Genomic DNA, 12,736 nt, shown 5'->3' on the forward strand with positions numbered 1-12,736 from the left:
TTAATTCATACTCACAATCAAATCAAATCATAAACATGAATTCACAGAATATCAAAAGAATCAATAGCTCTTTAATGTTTTCAGGGTTATAAATCTTTGACAAGTGTCAAAATTGAGGGGTTGGTTTTAGGTTGGCTTCCTATTTTCTAAGGCTTCGACCACCAAAATACCATCTCTTTCTTGATCGTCGTGACCATCACAACACGCCCTTCTTTCTTGGCTTGGTATTTTAATCGGATGCGGACAAAATGACGCAAATAGTATACTCCATTACTAGACTTTCCAGAACACTACCATTTCAGTTCTCTGAAATCTTCCATTTGTTCAAGCTTCGTAGACTCCTCTAACCAAGGTAGTGCAGAAATATCGATCTAAAAATGAAATTTCTGAGTGCTCGTGTGAAATTGACTATGACAGGTGTTCCTTAACTCCCTTAGTCCATTTTTATCGCAACTCCTTATTTAGATAAACTTGATTTAATTTGCCATTATCGGGCTAGCTGAAATCAGCTTTATTGTAATTTGCCTTTATCAGGCTAGCTGAAGGGTTCATCTCATCACAAAGTCTTTGACTTGACAATCACAGTGGAGCATACACCGAATTGCCAGGTACCCGATCAAGGTCATGGTTTGAGTATAATCTATTCATAAAGCCAGGGTTTTCGAGTTTCCTCTATAACCAATTGCCTTAGTGGAATAGCTCAGCTTTATTGTATACATGTATATTATATATTTTGATGAGTATGTGGATTCAATTTCTCAAGCTTGTCAAGAAGAACCTGTCATAGTCTAGGTGTTGTTGAATGTCAGAAAATCTCATCGTTAGAGTTCAATTTCCAAGCAACTGACCTAAACTAGATTCACCTACTCGACTATTTCATCCGTAAAGATCATAATCATCATCGAACGTCGTCAACAAAAATGGTCTAGTCAATTTTGTAATGTCATACGCAAAAGATGCCCCATGATGTCCGCTCCTATGCATACCTGAATACCAAGCCTATGGTTCATTCCCTTATGATAGGAGAAGGCTATATCGGTTCCTGCAAGAAAAGGGTATGGTGTTCGATTGTATCTTCTGGGGGTAAGGTCAAGGTCCTTGTTTTATCGGGTTTCAATCTTGTCATTTTGTCAAAGATTTATAACTCTAATCATTAAAGAGCTTTTAATTCAATTGATATTCAAAGAATTTCAAGTTGAAAATTCGATTCAATGCTCACCATCCTTAAAGTAACATGAATTCATTTAAAATATCCTTACAAACAGAAAGATGAAAAAGTACAAAAAAAACATGTTCAAACAAGATGCCGCAAATGAAAAATGCGATTGTGGTGGAGCACAACCTTCACTTGTTCAACCAAAAGGCCCTACTTTCCCTAGAATAGCGAGTGCCCCGTCGGATTAGGGTTTTTACCCTCACTTACTCCCCATTTCTCGATCACTTCTCTTGTCAGGACTCCTTTTTCAACGAGCCTTTCTATCTCTTCCATCAATGGTATACACTTATCGGTGTGATGGCCCAATGCCCCTAGATGAAAATCGCAAGCACTATTCGGGTCATAGCCATAAGCGGATGGGCTAGTCTTCATTCTTAATGGCCTTGGAGTGAGGTATTGATTTTTGATTAAAGGGGATAGCAAATCAGAAATGGGCACTTGAAAAACCTTGAGGGTCGTATTTTCCCACGGCATCTTCTGCGGCCAGTCTCGGACTACCTCTCCTTTGACTTTTATCTTGTCACTTCCCACTTCTATCTTCTTTTTTAGTGTCAGAGAGGTCTCAAGAGTTGGGTAATTTATCTCTGCTTCACATACCTCGATTTCCTTGACTTTGCTCTTCTCTTTTTCAACATTCTCTTCCGTATGTACTTCACTTATTTTGACCCCGTCAACTCTATTCTGGGGATTGACTTTCAGCTGTTTAGCATCCACCTCTATAACTCCTTGAGCCAAAAGATCTCGGACTCGTCGTTTGAAGTTGCTACAATTATCGATGGAGTGTCCTCGGGCTCCCGCATGATATTCACAGGAAACTTTCTCATTATACCAACTCGGATAAGGGGGCACCAAAGGCTTGGCCAGACGTGGAGCAATCAGCTGGGCTTGGAGCAACTTGGGATATATCTGGCTATATGAAAGCTCTTTTGACCCTACTTTCTCCTTGCCGTTATTATGATCATATTGAAGACCCTGTGACTGACCACTGGAACGTTCACTTTGAAGGTTTAACGTTTGACCAACATCTTGGGAGAGACATTGATTTGCATATCTCCCTTCATCGACAAGTTTTGAGCTTCCGGGGAGCTTAGGTTTTCTATTTTCAAAGGATAACAACCCTTCCGTGATGAGGTTTTGAACTTTATATCTCAGGATCATACAATCTTCTGTAGAGTGACTAAACTCTTGAGAATGATAACCGCATGATCTTTTGACACCTTTCCAGTCTAGACGCAAATAAGTATTATACCTCGGAGGAAAAGGCTTTAGGAGCCCACTTTCAAAAAGAAAGGGTAACAAGTCTGAATATGAGATCGGAATCGAAATCAGAGACATCCCCTTCTTCTTCTTTCTATTCTTTTTGGCCTTCTTCACTGGCATTTGAACATCCTCTATGCCTCTCTTCTTTGAGTCCGGCTCCACTTTCGTATTAGAAGTTTCACCCTTAACTTCTGCTTTTCCCAGTATGATCTCCGTAGCATCTTCTGGAATCTTACTTGATTTTTGGAGTTGACTTGAATTACCACATCCCCTAACAGGTTCTTGATCATTTGCTATCATCACATTGGCTGCAGCGCTAACCTTCAGATTCTCACCCGAAGTCTTCATCTTTTCTTGTGTAACAGGGTCATCTGATGATTTCTCCCCATATATCACTGTAATCATCATGCTCCTCAACTTGGACATTTGTTCCCTAGATTCAACTTGGAACTTCTTTACTTCATCAATCATTTCTTATTGGGTCTTTACGAGCCGTTCTTGAATTCTCTCGATCCTACTAACTCGTGCTAATATCTCATTCATTGCTCTCTATCTTTCCAGAAACACGTCTCGGGATAACTTTAATTTGCTTTCAGAGCTTCTGCCACATCATCATTCACGAGTTACTCTCATATTTTCATGATTGATGCATGTAAAAATGCTTAAATTAATACATGCAATGCGAAAATGCAAAATGCAAATGCAAATGCACGAGGTGTTAATCCCAAAAGTGACCACTTAAGAACAACCGTTCACTTAGACAACAAGAATTTCGTAAGTACACCATGTAGTCAAAATACAACTGCGATTTTTCATCTCTTCATTTCCTTGAGTCGTACTCTTCATGGGATCTGGTATCGCACCTCCAAAGTTGTTGGCGTATTTCATCACCTTTGATGACGTCGAATGTCTTTAAATTGAATCTTGAAATCTCCATTCTCACCTCCAATGTGAAGTGGTCTTCATGTCGTTATGAAGGGTCTTCTCGTCCTTGGTATGACTGTATCTATCCCTTGAGTCAACATCTTGGCCTTTGCAGCTTTAAAGGAATTCTTCAATCAGCTTCAGATCTCTTCGTTCATCGGGTGTCCTTCATGGATCGTTTGAACATCTCTGGATCTCCTGGTTTGACTACATAGTGGAGAATTTCTTGCCTCAATATGGTCAGCCTTCTTGTTAGTCAATCACTTGTGAATTAACACCCCTCGATGACATGAGGATGCAAATGCAATAAAATCACAATAAAATAGACATAGAACGAAAACGGGTTAGTACACATAAGATAAACAACAAGATAGTGGATACCGTAAACATCACATAAAACCTACCCTCACATGCTGGCTACCCAATCATGCTTTAGTAGATCCTACCCGACATGATATCTACCCACATGTTTTGTCATTCATAAAAGATCCTAACTGCATGGTATCTAATTCACATGTTTTGTGCGAAAATATAAAACCTAACCGCATGCTTTTCTAGTTCTCATACTTATTGCAAAAATAAATTCGAGGAAAAGGTTAGAATGAGTTTCCCCTTCGTGTCTGCAGACAGAAATTCAACATAAGACGGGCAGAGTTTCAGTATTTCTAAAAGGGTCCTCGAATTGTCCTTTGCTGGTGCCCCCTTGGGCTTGCCAAACCCTCGATCCTCGCCCATTATAGGCTTAAAACGGATCAAGTTCAATTTCGAGAGGATACATTTCCCTATGTCCCTGCGAGGAAACTCAATGTTTCACTCGTAAACATAAGACATGTACCCCAGAGGTTACTTGCTAAAGCCCATGCGGAGAAAAGTAATTTTTCTCACGTAAGCGTAGCGTTCACCCCTACCTAACGGGACAGAGCACAGTTAGAAGGCTCTAAATATCAAAATGGTTGTTGCGACTGTAAAGGAGAAACCTATAATCCTTTCCCTCGATCCAAGAAACACAACAAACTAAAGCGAAGGTAAAAAAACTGAAACATGTAAATCACACGTTAGTACAACTATTTATTTGTTAATTAAAACGCAAATTAAAATGCAAACAACAATTTAAAACAAATCAGGGATCAAAAATCAAATTAAAGTGAACCTACAACTTTCGTTTGCAAAGACAATTAATTAATCGACTATAGGCCTAACTCTCTAAAAGTCCCCAGCGGAGTCGCCAAGCTGTCGAAACGATTTTTAAACGGGGCGGGGGCGAGATTTTTGAAAACCGCATCATCTTTAGTTATTATCTTTTCAATTGAATTTTTAATTAAAAACGATGCAATTTTAGAAAACCTCTCGTTTCGAAAAATTGGAAATTCCGTTACGGTAAAAATATAAGGTTCGAGGAGTCGCCACCAATCTTTGATTAGGGTGTGATTGGGCACCCAAAAACATTTTGTCATTTTAAATAAAAATTAATTTTAATTAAAACGACAAGTAGAGGTATGCATTATCAAAATCTGAGTTCGGGAGTCGATTACGTGTGGGGAAGGATTAGCACCCCCACAACGCCCTAAATCGGTACCTAGTCGATTAATTATTGTCTTTGCAACGAATTTCACAAGTTCGAGCTTAATTTGATTAATGATCCCTTAAAACCATAATAAATGCAAATTTTATAACATTCAAAAAGCAACAAAATAGGTTAAATTAAAATTACCAAGCCATTAGAAAGATAAAGAATATTCGATTATTTACAAATATTGAGACCAGATCTTTAGGTGAGTTCTAACGATCTTTTCTCAAATAATTTAAATAGCCGAATATTTCTTTTTCTTTCATTCCCAAATTTTAAAGTGATTAATCCAAATTTAATTAGGCGTTACTGGTGGGATATACTTTTAATTTAAAATCGTCAAAGCGGATATCTAATCAGTTAAGACAACCACTTAAAACAATTTTAAATTAAAAAGATATTACCCTTAATTAAATTATGTAAATACATCGAGTTATGCACACGAGGTTAACACACGATATTAAAAATTATCTAATTAATAAATAATATATGAAAAACTAACATGCACTAACATTACTTAACATATTAATATGTAACATACTAATGAACTTAAATACGAAAAAATAAAAACATAACATACCAAACTATACATGTTACACTAAAAACCAAATCACATTAAACCGAATTTAATATCCAAAATATAAACAAATAATCATTGAAATGAACATACGAGTAGTACACATAGTAAACAATGAAACCAGAATAAAACAAATCATCACCATAATGGACTAAAATTATAATAAACCCTAAACATACATAGGACTAAAAAGAAACATGCAAAACATTCAAAGTCAAAAGTCTAAGAAAACAGAAACTAAGTATATTACCACTCAGGACTAAAATGCAACATGCAGAACACGAGGGTCAAATGTTTAAAACAGTAAAGATTCAACTACAACACTACTTAGGACTAAAATTAAATGCGGGTAAAATAAAGAGACAAAATTATAAACATGCAAATGTTGATTTATGGACTAAAACGAACATGCAACAATTCAGAAGTTAAATGTCTAAAGTAACAAAAGCTAAATGACACAACATTTGGGACTGAAATTAAATACGGGTAAAATATGGAAACAAAATTACAAACATGCAAACAATGATTTATGGACCAAGATGCAACATCCGAAAATTAGGAGACAATATTAAAAACACAATAAAACTTGATTATGCCTGACTTGGGGACCGAAATGGAATGCGCGCAGAAAACAGAGTCAGAATTAGAAACTAGGAAAGCATCAGCTGAAACGACGACGTTTTGACTAAAACCTAAATAATATCTAACCTAAAACAGATCAAAACTCTGCTAAGCCTAATTTCTTCCCCCCTATCTGCGCCGTTTCTCTCAAATCTACCCATCTCTCATTTCTCTCCCCCATCCTCTGTTCCACAATCACACACAACAGACACCAGAGAAGGAACTCGGCCGCCACTCCATCGCCGCAGGACCCGGACAGGTAAGGCTCTTCTATTCTTTCTACTGCTCTTAAACACTTCTAAACCCACATGCACACACTTGGTTGGCCTAAGGACGAGACCCCCGACGGCCCTAGAAACTACGGCCACCACACCCAACGGCCACCAAGGCCGAGATCACACCAGACCAAACCACTTCTCTAACTCTAGCAGCAAATCGAGACCTCACTCCTCTCGAAACTAAGCCACGAATGCTTGCATCCCGATGCCGACGAGAGAACCCGCTAAACCCGACAAGGGGCTAAACCCCTTAAGGTAAACATTCTCCTCCCTACTATTTTCAGTTTTGTATTTACGTGGAAAGCTATTTAAAACAAATAAAGGAAAGCATGATTGTAGATGATAATGAAGAAAAAACCTTGCGTTATATTACTCTTCGAATAGGAGGTCAAAAAGGGACCTCGTTTACACCTTGCTTTTTTCAAATAGGGAAGTCGAAGCCTTTCTTTTTACAAACTGTTTTTCTTTCATATGATCTCCCCCCTCCTTTTGTTAATGATCGCCACTGGTTGCTGTGTATTTCGTTCCGTCTCGTGGTTGATTTCCTTTTTTTTTTTTTTTCCGTCCTCCCCCCCTCTGTTTCGTGGTGTATTTCTGGTTTTGTTGATGCCCGTGTTTTGCTTTCCCAGGTACCTCGATTCTCTCTGCCTCGTTCGTGATGTTGCAGGTCACGGGTGACGACCTCGAGGGACTTTCCGTGGGGTGCTCACGCTGCTCGACAGGCGTGGATCCTGGATGCTGTTGGCTCGTGATCAGGGTACGTGGGGAGCAGACTTCACGTGGGATGCTGCTCGATTACAGCTGGGAACCGAGCCTCGTCTGCTCGGTTGTAGTGATGGCAGGACGTGGTTCACGAGCTGCTGCTGGGCACTCCACGTGGGGGACAGAACATGGGAGCATGGGAAGCATGGGGCATTGTGGAGCCAGCTGGTGGCAAGCGTGGACCGCTTGGCATTCACGTGGGCAACTCAGTTGCTGCAACCGGGTCGGATTGGTGCAACCGGGTCGGGTTGATGAAACTGGGCCAAACTTGGGCCTGATCTGCTTTGTGGGCTCCGGATGTAATTGGGTTTCATGTTGTTGTTGGGCTTTGGATTAGGTCGTAATTATTTGTAATCTAATTTGGTCTTGTAAGTGGACTTTAGACTTAATTTGGATTTTGGATTGACTTTGAATTTGTATCTCGATTTCCAAAATGAAAACGTATACGATATCAATCCAATTAAGCACCAAAGTTTCCAACTGCAAGCTTCCACGATTCATCACTTGAATTCATTCCCCATCGAGCACAAATAACTTCAAATTAATTATCGGTCATCTCCAGGGAATTTAAAAGGCCCAGACAAAATTAGGGTATTACAATTATTAGTTGCCTCTACTGCCCCATTAATGTTCGGGCGATAAGTGGTGGAATTATGATGTTTTATCTTGAATTGCTAACAGACTGATTCCATAATCTTATTGTTTAAGTTCAAGGCATTGTCAGAGATGATTATTTACGGTAAAATATATCGAAAAATTATTTCTTTCTTTAAGAACTTACAGACTGTTGATTGAGTGACATTTGAATAGGAAGTCGCTTCTACCCATTTGGTGAAGTAGTATGTTGCCACCAAGATGAAATGATAACCATTTGAAGCCTTGGGCATAATTTGTCCAATGATATCCATGCCTCACATAGAGAATGGCCACAGAGTAGTCATAACGAATAGATGAAGAATGGTATGGATCTTATCTCTATAAATTTAGCACTTGTGGCATTTTCTGGCATAATTGATGCAATCAGTGTCCATGGTTGACCAATAATACCCAAATCTCATTATTTGTCTAGTTATTGCATGTCCATTGGCATGGGTACCACACAATCCCTCATGCACTTATTCAATGATCGTTTTGGCTTCTTTGGCATTCACACACCTCAATACAACCTGATCCAGACTATTTTTGTACACGATTTCACCATCAAGCACATACTCTATATCCATTATTCTAATAATCTTTTTATCATTCTCGGTTGCTTGCTTAGGATAACTTTGATATATGATGTATTGCATGATATCATAATACCAGGGATTTCCATCTTTTTCCTCTTTTATGATATATTAATAGACTGGATACTCATAAGCCTGCATCTCAATGAGTATCATATTTGAATACTCATTTACTTTAAAGGCTGCTTCCAAAGTGGCTAGGGCATCTGCCATTTGATTTTTTTTCTCTAGGTACGTAATTAAATATCAATTCTTCAAATTCTTTGATAAGCTCCATGACTAATTTACGATATTCCACCAACTTGGGATCTTTTGTTTCCTATTCACCTCTGAGTTGATAAATAATTAGAGTTAAATCCCCACATACTTTGAGTATTTTTACTTTGTGCTCAATGGCAGCTCTAAGGCTCAAAATATAAGCTTCATACTCAACTATATTGTTTGTGCAATTAAAATTCAACCGACTAGTGAAAGGATAATGTTCTCCATTAGACAAGACCAAAATTGCCCTAATTTCATGCCCCAGGGTATTTGAAGCACCTTCAAATTTTAATTTCCAATATTCACTAGAAGAAGTAATTGCCTCTTCAACTGAAATATCCATCAAATCTTCATTTGGGAAATCAAAACTCAATGATTCATATTCTTCAGAAGCCCTACTTGCGATAAAATCTGCTATAACACTCCCTTTAACTACTTTTTAGCTCACATATTGGATGTCAAACTCAGATAATAAAATCTATCAACGTGTTTTTGGGGGTGGTAAATTTTGAATTGCTTTAACTTTGTTTGGATATATTTCAATCCCCCTTTTTGCTCACTACAACCCCTAAGAGCTTCCCAGACGTCACCCCGAAGGTACACTTACTTGGATTGAGTTTTAGTTGGCATTCCCTCAATCTCTGGAATAGTTTCCTAAAATTCTCAACGTGTTATTATTTTGTCTTGGCCTTGACAATCATATCATCGATATAAACTTCTATTTCTTTATGCATCATGTCATGAATTAGTGTTACCATGGCTCTTTGGTATATTGCCCCTACATTCTTCAGCCTAAACTACATCACCTTATAACAAAATGTGCCCCACATGGTGATAAACATAGTCTTTTCCATATCTTTAGGGTACATCTTTATTTGATTGTAACCAGAGAACCCATCCATAAATGAAAATAGGGAATTTTCAGCAGTATTGTCCATCATCGTGTCTATATGTGGCAAAGGAAAATTATCCTTCAAACTGGCTTAATTGAGATCTCTGTAGTCAACACACATATGAACCTTCCCATCTTTCTTTGGTATTGGGACAATATTTTCCACCCATTCAGGATACTTAGCCACTTTAAGGAATCCAACATCGAATTGCTTCTTCACTTATTCTTTAATTTTTAGCAGCATCTCAGGTCTCAATCTTCTAATATTTTGCTGCATAGGTTTACATTCCAGTTTAATCAAAAATTTATGTAATATCAATTTTTTATCCAAACTCGGCATGTCTTCATATGACCAAGCAAACACATCTTTTTACTCTTGAAGAAGTTCAACCAAAACTTCACATCCATCGATGGACAAAGTAGTGCCAGTCTTTATTTCTTTTCTACCTTCATTTGATCCTAGATTCAAATTTTCAGTAGGCTCCTCATGAGGCATAATCTGTTTGCCCTCACTGTAGAATTATTTGGAGTTTAGTTTGAATGCATATTTGTCTGCATGTTAGAGGGCCGAAATTAAGGAAATCTAGAGTCAAACAGATCAATATTCAGTTCCATATATTAAGGGATTCTGGTAGCTTGTTACCATATCCTTATATATTTATTTCCTATTTATTTCTTTCTGTTTTAGATAGATTTGATCATATTCTAGGTAAGTTGTATATATCCCTAGAAATTAGGTGTTTCAGCATATATATTTAGGGAACGTGTAACCTGTTTGATTATTGAAAAAAAAAAGAAAAGGTATTCCTCTACTTTCAACATGGTATCAGAGTATCCTCTGAACCCTAAATCCCTCATATAACCAAATACGGGAGAAGTGGCTCAACTACTTCCGTGTCCCAAATCTCCTCCAACCAGGTAGCCATGGCCTCCAGTAACAGTAGTGGAGATAATAATCCCATGCCCATTACAAGACACAATCTGAATGGGAACAACTATCTCCAATGGTCCCACTCTGTTATGATGTTCATATGCGGAAGAGGAAAGGATGATTATCTCAAAGGAGTGGCTGCCAAGCCAAGCCAGGATGATGAGAAGTTCAAAATCTGGAATTCCGAGAATAATATGGTCATGTCATGGCTCATCAATTCCATGACAAATGAAATCGGAGAGAACTTTCTACTCTACAGAACAGTAAGGGAAATCTGGGAGGCTGCAAAGAAAACGTATTCCAACAATGAGAATACATCTGAGTTGTTTAAAGTGGAGAGTGTTCTCCATGACTTCCGTCAAGGAGATTTAACAGTAACCCAGTACTTCAATACACTCAACCACTATTGGCAACAGCTGGACTTGTTCGAGGAGCACAATTGGAGCTGCCTAGATGATGGAATCAGGTATAGACAGATCATTGAACGGAAGAGAATATATAAGTTTCTTATTGGATTAAATAAAAATCTAGATGAAGTAAGAAGAAGAATCTTGGGATCCAAACCTCTACTTAATATTCGTGAGGCTTTTTCTGAAGTCCGGAGAGAGGAGAGTCGAAAGAAAATCATGATGGGCTCTCAAGAACCAATGACAAGTCTTGAGAGCTCAGCCCTTGCTGTTAGAGGGAACTCCTACAACAACAATGACACCAAACCAAAGAAAGGACGCCCTTGGTGTGATCACTGTCGCCGACCTGGTCACACCAGAGACACTTACTGGAAAATTCATGGTAAGCCTGCAGATTGGAAGTCTTCTCGGTCTGCCAACGACAAAGAGGGGCGAGGCAATTTTGCCTCAATGGGTGAAAAACCTTCACCTGAACCCACTCTATTCAGCAAGGAATAATTAGAGGTTCTACAGAAGCTGTTCAACCAGTCTTTGCATGCCCAAACCTCCACAGTGGTTGGTACTGGGTCCTTAGCCCAAAAAGGTAATTTTTTAAGCGCTCTCAGTGTTAAAAAAGAGACGTCAAATCCATGGATTATATATTCTGGAGCTTCAGACCATATGACTGGAAATAAGGACCTATTTTCTACTTACAGTCCATGTGATAAACACTTAACGGTCAGAATAGCCGATGGTTCACTCTCAAAAGTGGTTGGTACAGGTTCTATTAAAGTATCAGAGAATATTACACTTGAATCAGTCCTTCTTGTGCCAAATTTGAATTGCAATTTACTGTCCATTAGTAAACTTACTCGAGACCTGAATTGTGTAACTAAATTTGGTTCAACCATGTGTGAATTTCAGGTCTTGGACTCGGGGAAGACGATTGGCAGTGCTAAAATGTGCTCGGGACTCTATCTTCTCGAGGTTACAAATCCTTCTCAAGGCACAACTTATCAGTCCGATTGTCTAGTGTCTGGTAATCCTACTTCTTTTTCTGTCAGTTGTTCTAATAATGATAGTGCAATCATGTTATGGCACTATAGATTAGGCCATCCAAATTTCTTGTATCTTGAGAAGCTGTTTCCTTCTCTATTTCATAATAAAAATCCAAATGAGTTCAAGTGTGAAATTTGTCAATTCTCTAAACATGTCCGTAATTCTTATCCCAACCAATCTTACAAAGAATCCCATCATTTTTCAATGATTCACAGTGATGTTTGGGGGCCATCTAAACTAAAAAATGTGACTGGTTCCCGTTGGTTCATTACATTTATTGATGATCACACTCGGCTTACATGGGTCTTTCTCATGAAAGAAAAATCAGAGGCAGGTCAGATTTTCAAAAACTTCAACACCATGATACAAACTCAATTCCAAGCCAAAATCCAAATTCTGAAAACTGACAATGCCAAAGAATACTTCAAATTCATACTCAATGTTTATCTCTTGAGTCATGGCATCATTCATCAAAGCTCATGTGTCAACACCCCTCAGCAAAATGGTATTGCTGAAAGGAAAAATCGGCACCTTCTAGATGTTGCAAGATCTCTTATGTTTTCTACTCATGTACCGAAACATTTCTGGGGTGAAGCTATTCTCACTGCAGCATACCTCATAAACCGGATGCCATCTAGGATTCTCAACTTTCAAAGTCCTTGTCAAACCTTACTTCAGTTTTTCCCAAATACACGTCTCATCAACACTATTCCCTTCAAGGTTTTCGGGTGTTCAGCCTTTGTTCATGTCCATCAACATAAAAGGGATAAATT

General features: G+C 38.4%; 1 protein-coding gene across 1 annotated transcript; it reads left to right on the top strand.

Annotated features, from left to right (window-relative positions):
- The first annotated feature begins 10,511 nt into the window (after positions 1-10,511).
- Positions 10,512-11,423, top strand: LOC120151961. The gene has a single exon (XM_039164269.1). It carries the CDS (start codon positions 10,512-10,514, stop codon positions 11,421-11,423), a length of 912 nt encoding a protein of 303 aa, XP_039020200.1.
- Positions 11,424-12,736: the final 1,313 nt, after the last annotated feature.

The sequence above is a fragment of the Hibiscus syriacus genome, unplaced genomic scaffold (assembly GCF_006381635.1).
Source record: "Hibiscus syriacus cultivar Baekdansim isolate YM2019G1 unplaced genomic scaffold, ASM638163v2 tig00002840_pilon, whole genome shotgun sequence".
Classification (NCBI taxonomy): domain Eukaryota; kingdom Viridiplantae; phylum Streptophyta; class Magnoliopsida; order Malvales; family Malvaceae; genus Hibiscus; species Hibiscus syriacus.

What these genes read in the sequence shown, in the direction of transcription:
- LOC120151961 (XM_039164269.1), top strand. Translation starts at nt 10,512, where the DNA reads ATGGCCTCCAGTAACAGTAGTGGAGATAATAATCCCATGCCCATTACA.